The 19654-nt window shown below is 37.0% G+C and overlaps 3 protein-coding genes across 3 annotated transcripts in view; 1 reads left to right on the forward strand and 2 right to left on the reverse strand.

Annotated features, from left to right (window-relative positions):
• Window positions 1-13463, reverse strand: part of stx1a (syntaxin 1A (brain)) — a 40247-nt gene extending 26784 nt beyond the window's left edge. Inside the window, exons 1-2 of the mRNA XM_055166790.1 lie at window positions 13032-13463; window positions 2519-2596 (exon numbers count right to left, since the gene is read on the reverse strand). Coding sequence (XP_055022765.1) covers window positions 2519-2596; window positions 13032-13061 — 108 coding nt within the window. The 5' untranslated portion in view covers window positions 13062-13463. The remainder of the gene's footprint in view (window positions 1-2518; window positions 2597-13031) is intronic.
• A 643-nt stretch (window positions 13464-14106) lies between these two features.
• Window positions 14107-17611, reverse strand: bud23 (BUD23 rRNA methyltransferase and ribosome maturation factor). The gene is made up of 12 exons (XM_020928656.2): window positions 17370-17611; window positions 17214-17251; window positions 16963-17058; window positions 16743-16825; window positions 16507-16603; window positions 16333-16429; window positions 16209-16259; window positions 16025-16110; window positions 15319-15364; window positions 15163-15224; window positions 14807-14896; window positions 14107-14722 (listed from the first exon to the last, which is right to left on the reverse strand). The coding sequence occupies exons 1-12, from the start codon at window positions 17412-17414 to the stop codon at window positions 14668-14670; spliced, it is 846 nt and encodes a 281-aa protein (XP_020784315.1). The 5' UTR covers window positions 17415-17611; the 3' UTR covers window positions 14107-14667.
• Window positions 17612-17796: 185 nt separating this feature from the next.
• On the forward strand, window positions 17797-18996 carry dnajc30b (DnaJ (Hsp40) homolog, subfamily C, member 30b). The gene is made up of 2 exons (XM_020928662.2): window positions 17797-18008; window positions 18120-18996. The coding sequence occupies exon 2, from the start codon at window positions 18150-18152 to the stop codon at window positions 18900-18902; it is 753 nt and encodes a 250-aa protein (XP_020784321.1). The 5' UTR covers window positions 17797-18008; window positions 18120-18149; the 3' UTR covers window positions 18903-18996.
• Window positions 18997-19654: the final 658 nt, after the last annotated feature.

Raw genomic sequence — 19654 nt, forward strand, 5'->3', positions numbered from 1 at the left:
CATCAGCTGAAACATTTAAACAGCCATCAAAAGGTGTATACAGGATGACACATTATAGAGTCACTTTTATTTTTAGAACACAGTTGTATTTTAACCACTGCTAAGCCAGAATGTCACTCTAATAAAAGGGGCCAACCATGTGTTCAGGTTTTCATTATTGCGCAACATTAAAGTCTCAGATCAGCACATATTGCTCAACACGTCCACATACACTCACTGCTCAAAGCTGTGAAATCAACATACAACATATGGCACCAAGTCATGCCTATACACATGCAGACAGCAGGCTGAGAGGTAAACAAGCCCTCAGAGTTATTATGGCTGCCATCTGTGAAGCTTTATGTTTATGGTGAAGTGTGCCGACAGAAGGAATGATATTGCCCGTATCTTTGAACGATACTGTGGGAGAAATCACGTGCTGCATTTCACAAAACATCATATTGAAAATGGGAAATAGAAATTATATTCTTTCCAACTGCAAGAAAGCTTTGGTACATGAAGTTAACAATTTGACAATGTGAGACTAAAACTAGACAGAATCTAGGGCATTTTATCATTCATGGCAGGAATAATTTCACAAACTTTTAAAAGAATCAGTGCTACAGTGCTGAACTTTCTACTGAGTGCAAAGATTTATACATTAGTGAGAATGAAGGTATTCTGTTATCAACTTCAGAAGCATTAAAGGCTCACTATGTAACTTTTCAGTTAGGGGTCCATCGGGTTTTTGTTTCTATGGAAATGCCATTGCTCTGCTTGGAATGATCCACACAGTAGTGTTTCCCAAACTTTTTTTCTGAGGACCCATATTTTAAAAGTCACACACCTTCACGACCCAATCACAAAATAAAGGTAGAGTTGAACATTATTGAACATTAATGAGGATATTTTATTGTTGACTGACTGATCCTGTCTCTCTGAACAATTAGTATTACTCATGTTTTAAACTATGAAAAACAGTAATTGAACCAGCAATAAAATAAGGCATCTATTTGGACATTAAATGTAGCCCTGTATATTGCAGGCCTATATGCAGATCGTAACAAGGCGAACCAAAAAAAATCTTATGCGACCTACTGGAGGGTCATGGCCCAGTCTTTGGGAATTGCGTCTTCATGAGGATAGAAACGTGTAATGCAATACTCTTAAACATTTCAGACAAAGCTATAACATCTCCATGGAGGTGAGCAGGTGACAGAGCCTCCACCAGAAAAATTACACAATGCACCTTAAGTTATATATTCCGTATCAGTAACATGTCTGAAGTGTTCCTGACCTTGATGCACAAAGCCTGAGTGTGGTCATACGTGAAGGACAGGAGCAGAAGTAGTGGTGGGTCTTCACTGGAGGTTTAATTAATGACACAGTTGGAGTTAGAGCCTCCTTGTCACATGGCATTAGCCTGTCGTTCACACACTTAAATCAGACCCAGGGTTTTATGGTTGTCCTCCACAGAACCTCTATATTTCTATCACATTATTCTACAGATGAAAGTTGCATTTTAATATGACAGTGAGAGACAACCTGTCACAGAGGTAAAGACAGGAGCAGAGAACGGTCCTGAGACATACAGTAGAAATGCATAGCAAATGTTTGAAACTACTTATAGACCTTTTTAATGACTGTAAAATGTATTTGCCAGCAGTAGCCGAGAGGGATATAAATTCCTGAAAAGTATAAGAACCTTGCATTTTAGGTTGCTGCATTTGGGGTAATGTCACATGGTCATAATTGGTCTAGGCTTACTACTGTCACACACAAATTAGCAGAAGTAAAAGTATGCATTAATGATGCAAGAGGGACTCAATCCAGCATGTCCCTGTGTATCATTTGTTTTTGCTGTTAACACCTACATGCGCAAATGATGACAACTGCACTTCAACCTCTCAGATGATTATAACAAAATTGCATATATTTTTTAATATTTCACTTTTTTCTCCAAACTGCTCAGTAGGGGATGAATGTAGACAGCCCATTAAAAAGAAATTACAGATCCAAGTTTACTCGCCAGGGTTGGGTGAGCACTGCCAGTCTACATAAAACAGATGATTCTCAGCAGGTCTCCATCTCTGGGGAGGAGATACCAAACAAAAAACAATGCTAGAAAGTTAACAGCCATAAACAAATGCACCAAACTTATAAATAATAAAGTTTTATTAATGAAATATAATTTATACATTATGAAAACAACATTTTCTTCTGTCTGGAAACAAGGCAGGCTGTGTAACACTGTGTGCCACAACCAGCACAAAATCCTTTTGACATTGTTTCCTTTTCTTAATGATATAGTTAAGGATGATAGGATTTCAGTTTTGACAGAAGGTGCAATGGTGAATGTATTTTTTCCTCAAAGGTTTTGCTAATAAAAGAAGTAAAAAACATAATAAGAGTTTTTGACCTCAGTGTTTGACATTCTCCTGGCCGTTCACTGCCTTGAGACCAAAGTAGTGCCAGCCCTAAATTTAACTCAATATTTCAACCACTTCTTGATTCCTCCAGGTGAAAAGCCTGGTCATACCTGGTCAAAGAACTCATCCATGAAGCCTTTCTCCATCCCCACAGCGACTTCATCCTCTTCCTCTGTTGTCTCCTTCCCCTGGATCAAAACAAACAGCAGCATTAGGGAAAACAAGCTCATGAGAATGACCCTATGAATTTCAATTGGAAAATGCACATCAGAGGAGTGTCCACACTGAGAGGAGGAGCCCACGAGGCATTTGTTCAAGGTTAAATAAAACAGCAATCGCTCCCCTTCGTCTCACCTCTCCCCCATCAGCTGATTATAAACACAGAAACACTTAAGCACAATTGTAATTAAATCCACAGGTCCAGTGATTAAGGCCCCATGGAGGAAGTCATGACATTTAAACAATGCCTTTTACAAACACATGCATCACATAGTATGCACGAGCTGATGATTAATTATAAACAGGAAAGGTGTTATTGCCTTTCCCATAGAGACAGTGATTGGTTCAAGGTGGAAAGAGAAAATCATGAATGGTACAATAGTAATATTATGTAACAACAGTTTGAATACAGTTAGTCACAGGGGTTTGTTCGGGTGCATGTGTTAAAAATAAATAGACCAACTAACCAAAAACAAAAAAAGTCAAAGTGTTCAATATACCTGACAACAGCTTTATAACAACTATATAACACATATAATTATAACACAGGGAAGTGAAACAGCAAATCAGCTCTCATCTCAAAGCATCATGTAGCGTTGCACAAACCTAGTTTGTGATGAATAAAATGTTTTGCAATTAGATGTGAACAGCGCACAGCAGTTAGGCTCGTCATGATGAATACTATCTCGACTTATCGTCTCGACAGATGGAAATGGATCTGGGGGGTCCATATTTATTGTAGGGATTTTTTCTTTGTATTGGTGTAGGAATTTTTCTTATTGCTCTGTACTATGATAAGATTTGAGCTGTAAATGGTTGAATAAATGACTCATTCTATGACCCATTATAGATACACTTTAAGTACTCAGTGTTTCCTATAGCCAGGCACGTCAACAAAAATTTGGGGGCCCAGGGCAAGAAACCTCACATGGACTCCCCTCATGCTCAGCAGTGTCTGATTTTTTTCAAAAAGTGTTTTTTAAAATTTGCTACACTATGAAATTTAATAGAGAAAAGTTGGGTAATGCATCTTAATTAGTTATTCTGAACCTTAGCCCAGGCATCCACGATCCATTGGCGGATCGTGGTGTAATTTGCCCGGCGTTGCGCCCCTGTCTTGGTGAATGTGTATAATGAATGTGAATGTGGGTGGATAATTTAAGTTTGTTTTTTTATTTCCTACAATGACGACACAAATATACACTGAGTAATAATGTGTTTAATGCAGCTTTGCGCACATTTGTTTACGTTTTACAGAAACAAAACTTAAAACCACATGGTTAATTTGCATAAACTATAAGTGCTGAAAAAAACAGTTCACTCCTTGTGCGCTGATGCGGTGAGCTTCTGTCAGACTTCATGAGGCTCCTGACTACAGCCATAATGCGCCGACAATCCATCAAGCGGTGCAGTTCGTAGCTTACCAAAGTTGTACTAAAACATTTTGACAGATTTTTGAGCATCGTGTACCATATAAAATCAGTTTGAGGTCAGTAAGCATAACCAGTGCACTGGATTATAAGGCGCACTGTTGATTTTTGTGAAAATTAAAGGACTTTAAGTATGCCTTAAAGTCCGAAAAATATGGTACTCTAACACATCCGAGTGCACCAGATGGGATAAGTGTTTGTGAGAAGTGTCTTGCTTAAAGGGCCCATGTTAGGCTATTTTCTGATCTATGATGTTGTCTATTGTGTTGTTTCCTCATCACAAACATACACACTTTGTTTAATTCACACATGTTTAACACACAAATTCTGTATATTTAGACAAAGTTTTTCTCAAAATAAAAACAATGTACATCACAAGGTGGAGCAGAGCATTTTTAGCTGTGGAGACAAATAATCAAGAGTTACTCAAACATGTCTGAATAAAACAACACACAAACCCGAGTATGTTTTTGATGAGGTGAGGACATTCTAACATGGTTTAATTCTCAGAAGAGTTTGCGTAATATAGGACCTTTAACCACAGTGTGAAAAATATGTGTAGTATACTGGGTTGAAACATTGAATGAACCAGTTACTTGGCAAATGAAAGGCACAGAATATGAGCCTAATAAAGTGTAGTGTAAATACCCCACATATTAATCGTTAGACAGCTGAAAGTGGGTGTTTTATTTTGGAGCACCATGTGGGACTGCAGTGTGGGGAGCTGGTGTTACACTGGAGATCATAGAAAAGTATGGACTGGATAAAGAATAGAGAGAGAGTGGAGGAGGACAGAAACAGCTCCAGCTCTGAGCGCGGGCCTGTTACAGTGGAGTGGTCACACAGCAACACGGGGAGACAGGCGCAGGCTTGACTTCAGACACATAGACAGTAGAGTCTGTACAAAGAGCACCAAACAGCACTCCAGGCCCTGCACCTCCGCTCTTTTCTCACAAACACACTGGAAGGCAAAGGCAACAGACACGGCTGCTGGGTATATAGTACTTTAAAATGAGCTGCAATGTGTCTAACTGTGTCTAACAGTCTCACACTGATTTAAAGTAAGAGGATTCAAGAGTAGACTGAACTCAAATGTTGTAACCAGATTCAGAAACTTTTTTAATAGTGCGATGTACAAGCAAAAATGGGAGTGGGTTTTTAATTACAGCTATATTTCTGTTATACCTACAATGTCATAATATATGTGGTAGGCTTCTGGAATAGACACAACATATAATAAATATAATATAAACATATACTAACTTTGCTATGGGAATATCCAGATGGAAGCTCATTTGAACAATAATAAATCATTTTTTTGAGATTTATGTATTTATTTTGGGCAAGTAAGAAATTTACATTATTTTACAAAAGAACATATAACCTTAATGAAATCATAACAGAAATAACAAAAAAAAAAAAAAAAAAAAAAAAAAAATTGGCCCAAAAAAGGAGTGTGGAGAAGAAAATGTATTTAATTCCACCTCCCTCTTCTAATCTAATGAGCTTTCTTTTGAATTTTTCAGACATTTTACATTAAACTATATGAACTATTTACAAGTGCGGACAAAGAGTCACTGTTATAGTTTGGTAACATAACTGTATTGCAATAATACATAAGGATACCAACAATGGTAAGGAAAATTAAAGATACCAACAATGGTAACAGACAGCACACCAGCAATGGTAAAGAAACAACAAGCATAAAGCAGCACTACAGGAGAAAGTATAGTTCTAATATTAAGACCCACTCTCTATATACTGTGACCAGACCATATGTTTATATAACTTGAATTTATGGATATTTTTGTAATAATGAAAAAAAAAACTATAAGACCATACAACCATAACTATAAGATAACTGATGGATAAGCGACAATTATTTTGTTATAAATTACATTATATTGTCTAAAATTAGATTTTTATTTTATTTTTTTTTACTTAATATAGAAATCAAATAAGAGATTTTAAGTTGTGACAAGACTACACTGATCTTAATATGACTGCGACCCTTTTGTTGCAGGGACTATTAAGAACAGTGTATTTTCTTTGGGACACAACCCTTCAACACTGTGCCCATGGAGCTCATCTCGGCCAAACAGCCTCCATGACCTGGTTATACAGTTAAAATCCCATTAGAAAGTCATCAGTCCAGCGAGTTGCCCCAAAACACAATAGACACTCTTGGGTGCACAAAGTAATAACGAAGTCAGCACAGACAAAAAGAAAGTGCCACAGTACAACAGCAGTGAAGTTTTCAGGCACAGAATATGTTATAGAGGGACACAGGTCAAGAGGAGGTAAAGTCAAGTGAGCAGCCCTTTTATTGTTCTTTTATATTCCAGTATTAAAGGAAAGCCATTTCCCCCATCTCAACACAGCAGCTAATATAGACAACTTCCTCTCGTCCCTTCAGAAATGACTCATAAAATGTATGTCACGCACACACAGAGAATAACGACTTTATTATTACAAGGTAATACAGCAAGGTACAGTTCATTATGTATGGGGGCTCACATAACCCGCAAGGATGCCCATGAACTTCTAATTTGATTTGATTGATTTATTCATAATTTGTGACTATATTTTCCCAACTGAAAAATACTCAGTGAGAGGTTAGGATCAATATATAAATTAAACAATAAAATAAAATAACTTGGGACAAACAAACAAACAAACAAAAAACAATGGATTCTCAGATTTGGAAATGAATAGAGCCAATAAGCTAATCAACGTTATACGGGACGAATGATTAATTTTTGTGGATTTTCAGTAATGACACAGTGGACAGTGGCCCTTTGAGATACATGATGTAAGCACACAGTCCAACTTTATAAATACATTCATATTATTAATTCTACTGTAACAAAACTAGATAAAGATGTACTCCAGTGTGACCTGAGTGTCATTAATCTGACAGTGCTTGTTTTTTTTCTTGTGGAAACTTTCAGAATGGGAGTGATAGGTATTGTAGTAATAGCTTGAGTGTATTTTCTCCCCAAACGCCTGGCTCAGTGTCCACCCTCTTTAATCATCTTCATTTTTTCATCTGTCCATCATCCGCTTGCCTCCTCCACTCATTAATACATCTCTCCCACACAATACACACACAGCTGTCACTCTAAAGACCACCACATCATCCATACCGCAGACACGAGCCAAAAAAGGCCTTTAAATGTTTTCTCCACATAAGCCTACAGCAGATCATTCTTCTGAGGGGATTATGATTAGTGCCAATCTACAAGATGCCACACATTACAAAGTCAGGTTACACATAATAGTGATTACAAACACACCTCACCTCACATGAAGAATGTCCAAGCATTTATGTTTGGAGTTTGCAAGTTCTTCTTACTTTCTTCTATCAGTTTTAAACATGGCTCCCAGTCACTGATGTAGCCCGGTGGTAAATGTGGGTATTATATTGTAATAGAAACTAGAGGGGTTAGTTACTTCTTTATTGCACTAAAATGAAGTACAAGATTAATAAAAAGTTAACTTTCCTTAACCTTCCTAAACTTTTAGTGACACATGACTTCCAATATAAAAATATATAAAAGAGAGTATTTTGGATTATTAAAATCAGATGAATACTTTAATTCATATGATTATGATGAGTTTTGTACAGTATTACTGGACCACAGTTGGGACCCCTAAAATGGGGAGGTATGGCTCACTTTATGCAGTGTAATCATTCTGGATCCTCACTGTACTGTGCAGTACCATCACTATACAAGCGAGGGCTATAGTCCTGGTACCTCCTGTCTTATCTTCAATTCCAAAACAATACAGAGTATACAGCTAAGTTACACTTTCACTGGTCTGCCTGCATTCACCCTTTTACCGTGATAACAGTCGCACTTGCAGGGGTTACATCAAATGCTTTCAGGCCTCCATGAACAAGCTTTAACTTCCAGTGAACCAGGAGCTTTTTTTCAGGAGTGGGTGAGAAAACGTGAAGGAGCTTTAAATATGCTTAAATGACAGATCAGAGAGAACAGCCTCTCTGGACCCGTCCTCCCACTGTGAAATCCACAAACTAAAGCTAAAAGTACAAAAGTATGTTGCTGATGAAAGGAAAACACAAAGCACATTAATTAATGACAAGAATTTGTAAAATACTATATGATGTATTGGAACATAATGGGCTATTTATTGAGTTTTGTTGGAAAAAATAAATAAATAAATAAAAAGAAAACAAAAGAAAAAAGAACTCAGACTTAAAGGTGCACTGTGTAACATTTGTGGTGGAGAGTCTGCCATATGCTGGTCCCCATGAGTTTCCATGGTGAATCACAAACACCTTAAAATTAATATCTCGACATCTTTGGGTTTCTGCAAACAAGAGTCAGTCCATTTGTTATTATTTCCAGCTAAAATGCTTCACATTTGAGAAGAAGTATTTTCAAAGCTTACAAATCATTGATTTGTTCATGAGTGATATCATTGTGAGGCTGTGTGCAAACAGTTGAAACTAATTATAAAGACTTTTCTATCCAGTGCTGTTTACAGAAGCTTGAAGTTTGAAGTCAAATAGAACCTTTGACCTCTAGACTTTTATTCCTGCTCAATGAGGATGTTAGCAAGAAATATCCAGCTATATTTGAATAAACTGAAGATGAGGCATAGCTGAATGGAGACAAACAGGAAAATAGAAATGAGAAATCAGATATACAACTCACAAGCATTGAATGAGAGCTTCAGCCTGTTAGTTAATGTGTCACTCTCCCTAACACACAGTGACAATGAAGGCACCGCCACACAGACAGACAGAATTACTATTCACTTTATCCATTTACACTGTCCAGGAACAGGCAAGAGAGGGCATTTTTATATTCAATGAAGGCAAAAAGCATGTTCACAAGTAACTTTTAGAAACAGTTTGTGCAGACTGTACACAAAATTACTCCATGGGGGGTATTTTTTTTTGTAATCCATGCAGTTAATTCTTGTCCAAGGCTTGTCCAAGGCTGCCTCTGTTTTAATTTGGTACATGAGAACTAAAAGAGAATCTAGCTTTCCAATTATATTTTTCTTATTTATTAATTATATCTTTCTTATTTACTTTCATAATAACCATCATTTCTAATCATAAGCCAACCAATCTGTCTACCATTTTCACCAACTAATTATTGCTATTTATAACTTATTGTGAAAAAACAACAAACTATCCAAAGTTTGACATCGTAATATATTACATAATGACTCAAGATTTACAGATATATGTGTATGTCAAGTCAATATTAAGCCTCATAACTGCAGGTCCCACGTTTTAAAATAAGTATTATCATCTTTGTTATCTATTGCCTATTCTGTCTATATAAGTATGGATTTGGGTTATTACTAGTGAATAGGGAATGCACTAACACAATTATTGGTGCTGATATAGAAAATTTTGAAGGATCGGAAACCTGCTGTATCAACATCAGTTTCATCGATATCCTATGTTGGTCTGTAAATATGTGTAATAAAAGTACACAATTATAACAATGTTTACTGGACAGTGTTGGCCCAAAACTCCTCGTTCTGTAGTTATTTTAAAGGTGCGCGTCTCCAAGGAGATGTCATAGCTTTGCCTGGAATGCTCCATAGTATGGCATTAAACATATCCATCTTGCATTTATTCATTAAAGGTGATTACTCCTCAAAAGTACAATAATTCCTACTGTGAATAGGGGCAACTCTCCATGTATCTGAATTGTAATGTAGCGTAGTGCTGTAACCTGCTTGCCTACCTCATGATAGGTTTAGTCTATATTGAGGAAGCAATAACATTTCCATGGAGACAAGCAGGTGGTGGACAATCCTCTTGAAATGTTATGCAGTGCACCTTTAGATGATAAATAACTGTAAATAGCTTTTGTATTATTTTTTTTTACCCTACGGCATCTGTATTTAATAGCAATCACTCATATTTTCAGTCTCTCGGTACTGTCAGATTCTTAAAGCCAAAGTATCAATATTGTTATCGGAACAGAAAAAGCAGGATTGGTGTGTCAAGTGAATAACCTTCGGAATAGTGACAAATGTCTGGACACAACAAGTTATAGATGAAACCTAACTCTCTGTGTAAATTGCGAAATAGCCCCGTCAGTGAGTTTGCCCTGAGGATCCAGAGGTGGAAGAAAGCCGAAACACATCAGATCAGTGCCATCTGTCAGTAAATCAGTGCTGTCCCTACTGGGAATAGAGCATCCAATCTGAGTGGACTTATGGACTGCAGCTTTAGGGAGAGTTAATGAGCAGTTGGAGATGCCCAGACAGGGGCAGGTGCTCAGACAGGGGCAGGTGCTCAGACAGGGGCGAGTGAGCACCTTATAAAGTGGCATTCTGTGTGCAGGGCAGCACAAGAGACAAACCTGCACTCACATAAACACATATGACAGAATAGCCCAACATCCTGCCTGACCACACATATTGGTGAGTGAATGCACAACACATCACCAATAAAACTGCACACAATATTAATTCACACTTATTTTCTCACCGTATTGTTGCTTTGTTTAGAAATATAAATATTGTTTTAGCACATTGAATGGATTTAAAATAAAGAAAATTCATGTATACTATAATGACACCTATTGAAACCTTAACAAAGAAGACATAACAAAACATTTTCTTTGTAGATAGAGGGTAAAAGATTTTCAGTTATTCATCTGCGGCCATATTCCCATTCATGCAATACTAAGGTGTATCAATGTAAAATTACATATAAAATTATGCTGGAGGAAAGCTTATAGGCTTTTATTGATCTTCCAGCAGTGACGAATCTCATATCATTCAAACAATCTTGGACTGGAAGAAAATCTAAAGCCATTAAAAATATTTGTAAACATTCCATATGAATCTTACACTCATTCATGTTGTTTCTATTCCAGACACCTACAAGGTATAACTGTATCTGAGTACCAGTGGCCATCATAACACAAAATTATACAAAATGAGGATCTTCAAATTTCCAATGCTGGATTAAATGAATGTTATTTTTGTCGTCCAGTATATTCACATCCATAACCGTGAAGAGGTGTTTGAGTTGAGACGAGATGACGGAGCTGTGAATATTATCTGGGAGCTTTGTGGATATTATGTAACTCTTTCAATCAGACTTCATCAAATAAAGGAGCCTTTTAACTACCTTGGGAATCCTCGCTCCTTGTCAGACATGAAGTGCTCAAAGGAATATTTATCCAAACAGGCAAAAATATGTTTCATTTAGAATGCATCAGGACCATGACTCAGACCCTCCAGAGACCACCATCCTAACATAACCCTGTGAGGGACCCATCTGGTGACACAATACAATTCCCCGTAGATATCGTTCTAACTAAGGGTGGCTGGCATTATAGTCAACATGAGGAGAACCCAAACACTGAAAAGACAAAGATTCAAAGGATAAATTCAGTAAAGTAAAGAGTGTGAAAATGTATTGTCTGACAATTACAAAGGTTAATTGTCTTGATAAATGACAGATCTTATTTAGTTTCTATCAAAAACATAAAAAATAACCATGTCCATCAAGTCTGAACCACATTGCCAAAACACTGATTAAAGACAGTCCCATGCATTTCAGATGATGGTGGGTTAGGGGGTTTAGTAATGAATATGTGTGTGCACGAGTGTCAACAGCCTATGTTAATTCTTTCAAACAAGGCTTAGCACCTCTACTCTTAAGCTTTAAGTTGACTTTGTTTTTGCTTATATCTTATCTTCATGACTCATTACAGACTCACCTTGATGCTAGACTGAAGAAAACTAAAACTCAGGCTTATGTGAGGTTGTAGTTTGAGCTATAATGTAATCTTCATTAGCTGTGAGTACATGGGTATCACTCAGAAGACTTAACAAATTGTTTTAAGTAACAATATACAAATTCATTTTCCCAGAAACCAAAAAGCTTATCAGACACGTCAAAAATAATTCACACCAAGTAGTGAAAGGTAAAAGAAACAGCATGCCAACACAATATGTAGGCCTATTTTTTACCCATTCATCAGTGTAACGCTTTAATGAACCATTTGCCCAGTTAGGCATATGTTTGAGTATTTTGGCAGATGACTGACTTTGAATTAATTAAAATAAAAAGGGAAGGGATGCTATTTTGGTATTGGTTAGCCTAGTTATCTCCCCTGAGGCACATCCATATCTAGAAGTTCACAAAAAACATAGAAGCTGTAAATTGTTACCCCTCTCACAGTTTAATTGCCAATTACGCGCATCTCAGACGTATCAGACCACGGCCAGTGCACGCGCATTTACACACTTGTCCGTAAAACTATAAATTCCTATAGAGAATAATGAATCAGATCGAATTGCTGAGCCACCGGTCGTGTGTTGGTCGTGTTTATGATTATTTACGCGCATGTCATGGAGTTAAATTAGGCTTTATGTCACACCGGTGTAACATAAAACCCTAAATTATAAATCTGAAAAATAAATCCTTCTCTGAGACAAAGGGATGTGTGGCGTGGGGAGGACATTTAACAGGTGAAATTACTCATTTGGGACCAATTTCCCTCTCCAAACAAACATCCATATTTGGTCTGATCGATTCCCGCCACCCATATTGTAGCCAATTTCAATCCGAACATGTCCAGGCTATAAATAACTGACACTTGAGAAAATTGCTCTTGAATGGCATGCGCACTCAATCTCAAACTCTGTCTCACATCATTTCCAGAGTGGACTATAATCTCTACAAGTATTTTCTTTCTTTTTTAAACGTTGGTGTAATTAGTTGCTTATAAATTATGAGGCATTTTGTTTTGACTCCCTAAGGTTTAATACATAGGCTACCACTTAGTGATCAAAATGCTTATTGCCTGTAATTCGCCTCAGCATCAAAGCCACAAATCACAACTGTTGCACCGTGTTCCCTTCATCATTCAGCCCTTGATCCGGGCTTTCGCCTTCTTTTATCTTGTTTAGCGAAAGCCACAAGTTCATTTAAATTAAATGTGCTTTTACAGAAACTTACCTGTCTAAGTTCTTGCATACGGTCCTTCATGTCTCCTTATTGACCGTCCACTTCTCACTCTTGAGGCTTTATTTCCCGGAGCGTCGAGAATTCGTGTGATGCTCTCCAGCGGCTGCTCACCGATTCAGATAAGAGCGACACCGAGAGAAGTGCGCGAGAGGCGGCGGAGACAGAGCGCGGGTCCCCCTCCTCTCCACGGTCTGGGTGAATCTCTGGAAGATGATGATGCTGTCGGCCGCTTCACAGCTTCACTCCGCCGGGTGACGCGCACTACAAGGTGAGGCCAGGCCTTCCGCCGTTAACCCATTACACACTGCCAACTTCCTCTTAATTTACACTATAAGCTACTTGATTGTTTCTAAAAAACTGAAAAAATATTTTTTATAACCCATTCATTTCACTCCCATAAAGCAAAAGTGTAACCTGAACTAAAAATAACGCACACAGGAGGTAAAAGTGACGGACCGACACAATCCATAATCCTACTGTTGGATTTGGTTATCGATTGAACAGGTTTAGATGGTTCAAAGTAGATACGCCCAGGTGTGGATAAAAATACAGTAGACTCTGGGTGCCCTCTGGCGTTCAAACGCAGTCACATAACAAAGCCCTTAAAAACACACACACACAAAACAGGCAAGACAAATCTCGATTAAAAAAAATAAAAAATCCACACCTGTTTATGTTAATAATATGAGTTTCAGTGCCATTTCATACTGCACGTTTATTTATTTGATAAACATAATGTGGCTCTTAAAGGTGCATTGTGTTACATTTCTGGTGGAGGGTTGGTCAAATGCTTTTCTCCATGGGGATGTTATTGCTTTTTCTGGAATGTTTCACAGTGTGACAATAAAGCTTTCTATCTTTATAAAGACCAAACCAGACCACCTTTAATTGAATAAATGTAAAGTAGATCTGTTTCATGTCATACTGTGGAACATTCCAGGCAGAACAATGACATATCCATAGGTGACAGCCCTCACGTGAGAAAAGTTACACAATGCAGCTTTAAGTTCACTCTCAGTAATGTGAAGAATTTTGAGTTTAGTTACTGAATACTGGAATACCCACGTGATACTGTATTTTATGTATTTAATGTATTTTGCTATGTGATTCAGAGTACTATAAAAATACTTCCACATAAGATTGTATTTAAATTACTGTATAAACCCAACATAGGATTAAAACAGCCTTGTTTTTTTCACCATTTGTAATGCATTTCCTATCGCTATTTTTCACCCATACACAATTACAGTCTTAATACAGTTGGAAGTTTAAATTGTGTGATCAAAAGTTCACTGCAATCTGAATACCACTAAATGAAAAGTAACTGTACTGAAATACAGTTATTCAAAATGTGTATTCAGATTTTCGGTACATGTATTCAGTTACTTTCCACCATGTTTAATCTTCTTTCAAATTTCATGTGAACAATTACAATTATGAAAATATTCACAATCTCACAATCACTTGAAACTTGAAAAATCCACTATACTATCAATGGCAAACATGTTTATAGAATCTTTTGACTGAGGTTAAGATGATTTGGCATCACAGTTTACTCAGTCAACAGCTTTTAGCCCTTGGCAAGGATAAGTTATTGAAGAAAAGCAATAAAAAAGCTGAATAGCAGCTAGAAATGAGGTCTTCTTTGACGTCCAGTGTACTTTGTATCGGGCCGAACACCACTGAAAGAGGAAAAAAAAAGAACATTAGCCATTAACAAATTATATGAAATATCTAACACAGCATTCATTACTAAATATACAAACCGTCCTTGTCGTCTTCTCCTCTCTTTCTTCTCTAAGATCCAATCTTTACCCTTTTTTGCTGATTTCCCCTTCATATTTTGAAAGCGACATCTGTATAGAACATTAGCTTTACAGATTATTAATAACAACATAAACCTCTGAAAACAAAACATTTATATAAATGTTAAAGGCTGGAAAAACTGTCTGTTAGTGTTTTGAAATAGACAGGACGATTTTCCTTTGTGTTTATGTTTGGTCATATGGCTCCCAAAGGCAGGGGGAGTAATAATCTGCACTTTGTGTATGCCAAGACCTTTGACTGTAAAACAAGGAAAAAAGTATATATTTTTTAAATATCAATGAATGAGAGCCATTACCTTTGTCCTGAATACTGAACTTGGTTTGGTACAGTTTTATCTGATGTTTCTGTTCCTAAACCCTAAAAATGAAAACACCACACTTAACTCAAAAACATTGCAAATTTAGAAGTGAGTGAAAATGTAAGCATTTTGAATAAATGGGGTCTTTCTTACCTTGGGAAGGACTCCTGACACTCCAGCAAACAAACACAAAAAGAATCTGCATAAAGATCAGAAGAAGGTAATTTTGGATTACATGTTTACTATATTTAGTGCTTGTGTTATTGTTATCCAAAACTTAAAGGTTATGTTCACAATCTAGGATAATAATTTGGTGTGCATAACTCACAAATCCCAACTTATTATTGATTAAAATTATCATTATTTGTTTCAGACTGGGCCAAATTTACCATATTAATCTTATGTCTTAAAGTCCTATCAACTCACACTTTAAGTTATTGTAAAAAAAAAAAAAAAAAAAAAAAAAAAAAAAAACTAAGACAGTGCACTTTTTTGCTTCATGTGGATAGGCTTGGGAATTACAGAGATCCTAAACATAAACAAGGACAAACTATCTGCCTTTTGACATTCATATTTGGATATATCTTTCAAAAACAAAAACAGTCTTGAAGCACTTGTTCCTCATTCAAAAGCAATATGTAAACACTAGGAATCATTGCCATGGGTACATATAGTAGCTGACATCCTGTTCCAGCTAAAATGTTCCACAATATTCTACTCCAAGAGTTAGAGTGTATATGACATGCTTTCATGTTTTTCATGTTCTTACTTTTACACCAGGCAAGTTTCTTATGTATGTCTATAGTGAACACAACCTATAACAATTTAAGTAGCCACAATATCTTAGAAGAAGACTAACTTTTTGGCTTTGCTGCTGTTGGGATAATCAATCACCATGCCCCCGCTGAATCCTGCCCTCATGGCCTGTGTCGTGATCAGTTCAAGCTTTAGAAAAGAATAAAAAAAATTCTGTTATTTTGTTGTCATATATATAACATATAATTTTAAAATAGCCATTATAAAAGATTGTATAATTATTTTACCTGCTCTGAGTTCTCAGGATAAATCTGAAAAACTGCACGAGCTCCCCTTGACTGACAGATGAAGGTTTATAATGGATTTACTCAACTTTAAACATACATTACTTAGCGTGACAGCATGACTTACCAGAGAGGAGTACAAAGTGCTGAAAAAGGTATATAGTCTCTTTGGGGGACTATGCGTCCTCTTGTCAGCATTGCAGAGCCATTGTAGAGCTGAAATACTGTCAAGAAAGAGATTCCATTAGATTCTAAATACTTTTAATACAAGGTTCTATTTCAAGTCCGAATTATTCTTTACCTAATGCAGCCATCAAAGGTACCAGGTCTGAAAGGCATTCCCTGTCCCATGTCTCCCACTAAAAGGTCTCCTTCCACATCTCTATCAAGTGCTACATCTGAAAAAGGGAAGGGAAGGATATTATCATTTTATTACTGTATTTTAATGGCGAGTGATAGTTACACTAAACGTAGAATGGATGTGGAAAAATACATAGTTTTTTTTTTTTTTTTACATTTTCATCTTTCATCACTCACCAAGCATTGATGTACTGATGTCAACTCCGACCCAATAGTGTCCCTCCTCAGAGAGGTAATCTCCACTCAGCCCAGAGCCACACCTATCACCCAGAGTTAAAAACTCCATCAAATATATATTAGGTGTATCCTGAATTAATCTCAGGTGTATATAGTAGTAGTGATGTATAGTATGATTGACGCCCTTCTCTACTCAGCTGTTTAAGTGACGGGAACTTACCCCACATCCAGCAGGTAACAGGGCTGTCCCTCTGGAAGGTTCAAAAGCTCCACAGCACGCTCTGACATTTGTGTTTGGATCTCTATCATGCGAGAGCTTTGTGCAACAAAAGAGTTACATACATTTTATACAATGCACTTTGAAACAAATAATAAACCTCAATGTATGTCAAAATTAATCGCAGCTTGTAAATGTGTAATGATAATGATAACAACAAAATAATTGGTTGTAATTCACATAACTGCACTCACTTTTGAGAATATTTCTTTGCCTCTTCGTCATTGTAAAACTGTTGGAAACAAGGTAAAAGATCACTCAAAATGTTTACCGTACACAAATTCAACCAAGTTGAAATGTTGTGTTTCTCTTGTCTTGACCGAAAACCGATCCAAAAACGATACACTTACCACTTCAGGAGGTGCAGTATGCTCGGGCCGCCGACTGCTGGCCATGACTGTGTAAAGTGAAATGAAATAGAAGTAGAAAAACAAACCAAATAGATTAAAAAGAAATGTTGTACTGTTGTTATTTCGAGCAATCTAAACACGTGAAGGAAATATGACGTCGAAAACAGGCGACTAAAGGTGTCTTCTTCTACGGGGAAATTTTCTTACATCGCCATCTACTGTTCAATAAAAATACTAGTTATCTAACATTAAAATATACAAGAGCAAAAACCCTTTTGAAATAAATAAATCCAATAAACTATGTTTCATTGCGATATAAAGACCGTCTACAACATTTGGTGAGTTGAAAATGTTGTAAACAAAACAAAAGCTGTTTTTACTTCCTGTAAAACAAAGGATTGGATTGGTTGATTTTTCAGTTACGTCGATGCGGTTTCCGTCTTCGTCCATCTCTCCGGTAAAATGGCAGAGGTCGGGGACATGAACAGAAGAGTTTTTGTCCGTTTTTAGCTCTCAGAATACGACTGATCTGTTATTTGGCCCAAGGTGCAGGGTCCCTTGTGGTATGAGTTGGACGTAGGCTACGTGAACACATCATGAAGAACAGTCTATTACGGGACAACCTCTGGTCCACTCATTGTAAGCAATATAAGGAGAAAGTTTGTAGCTGATACTTTATTTCTTATCTAAGACATGTATTGTAGATTTGCTTTTTCTGAAAATTAAATTATCTTGTATGTTTCCCTCAAGGCACCGGGGCAATTTAGTCTATCTGGCAGAATGGCATCCAGGACAAGAACAGTGTTTTTTTGTGCACAACCAGATACCTTCATATGCATCCAGCAGGTCAAGGCTCTCTGCACATTTGCTTTTGTTCTACCAGAGCAAAAATTCAAGAGACTTCTGCAGTCCTCTATTGAACAAGAATCATGCAACAACACCAGGCACTACAACTGGAGAGGAAGAGACAACCAAAACATTGATGCTTTGCCACTGTATAGAAGTAGGACTGCTTATTATGATATCCTAAAAGTCACCCCTCATGCCACACAGGCTCAGATCAAAACAGCCTACTACAAACAGTCCTTTATATATCATCCTGACAAAAACCCAGAGAGCATGGAGGCAACGCAGGCTTTCTCAGAGATCAGCGAGGCCTACACTGTACTGGGAAACATCAATCTGAGGAGGAAATACGATCGGGGCATCTTGAGTGAGTCTGATGTCCGAGGTGCAGGGAAACCTTCCAAAGCCAGCAGCAGCAGCAAGCAAACAGGATCTACACAGCAGCAGAGGAGCAGGCAATATTCCCAACGAGGAGGAAAGGTCTTTTATGATTTTGATGCCTTTTATAAAGCACACTATGGAGAACAACTGCAAAGAGAGCAAGAAATGAGAGCCAGGAAGCAACGCATACAAGAATTGCAGGAGAGGAACAGGAAGGAATGGCAGCATAGAAAAATTTTAGAAATTCTTGCCACTATGTTGTGTGCATCAGCTGGGCTCATCCTCTATAACATTAAAAACTCCTGATATTATTTTATTTAGGTTTAGTTAACTTAATATTCTCAGATTATTGAACTTTGATTGGTATGTGATCATTAATATGTTCTTGTTAAAATGTAATGCACATTTGAATTAAAGACAATATGTAAAAAACAGTTCCTATTTCACTTTTTATCTGTTCAACATCTATCAGTTTTAACTTGTAGAAACTGCTCATTATAGAACATAAAGTTTACTTTGAACTTTATGAAATGATCATCGTAATTTAATTCATTTAATGTAGTATAGGAGGTTTTCTTACAATTGGAAGGTTGGCAGTCCAATCCAGTGCCAGGACTGTAACCCTAAATATTGTGTGGGAGTAGTGATTTCTGAGGAGGCCATTGGCATGGATTGGTGGCCACATATCTGTCAGTCACAGAGCAGCAATGAATGAAGAAATGAGCTCTGAGAAGGTTACAATAAACAAATAAATACACTGCAAAATAGCAAATATATTAAGCTTCATAGTGCTTTCTCCTAATTCAATAATGTATAAACAGTGTTTGAAATGAAAGTGGCAGCTGTGTGTATTTATTTATACTAAGTAGGATTTTAATGCCATAAAATGTTATTTAACATTTGACCAACCACTAGGAGGCACCCAAATACACATTTGCAATGACCAGACCACCAAAGTAATTCTGCAAAACTGGACATTTTTAATCTAAAATGGTTTATTAATTTTAGAGAATAGCTTGTATGTGTCTGTCATTCAATCTCAAAGTTAAATAATTATC

Source organism: Boleophthalmus pectinirostris, unplaced genomic scaffold (genome assembly GCF_026225935.1).
Source record: "Boleophthalmus pectinirostris isolate CB_2022bp ecotype Guang Dong unplaced genomic scaffold, ASM2622593v1 HiC_scaffold_9, whole genome shotgun sequence".
NCBI lineage: Eukaryota > Metazoa > Chordata > Actinopteri > Gobiiformes > Gobiidae > Boleophthalmus > Boleophthalmus pectinirostris.

Coding starts and splice junctions, on each gene's coding strand:
- bud23 (XM_020928656.2), bottom strand. CDS start 17,414: ATGGCCAGCAGTCGGCGGCCCGAGCATACTGCACCTCCTGAAGTG. Junction 16,111..16,208: donor ATCCTGAGAACTCAGAGCAG/GTAAAATAATTA, acceptor TCTTTTCTAAAG/CTTGAACTGATCACGACACA. Junction 15,225..15,318: donor TGTCAGGAGTCCTTCCCAAG/GTAAGAAAGACC, acceptor TTTCATTTTTAG/GGTTTAGGAACAGAAACATC.
- dnajc30b (XM_020928662.2), top strand. CDS start 18,150: ATGGCATCCAGGACAAGAACAGTGTTTTTTTGTGCACAACCAGATACC.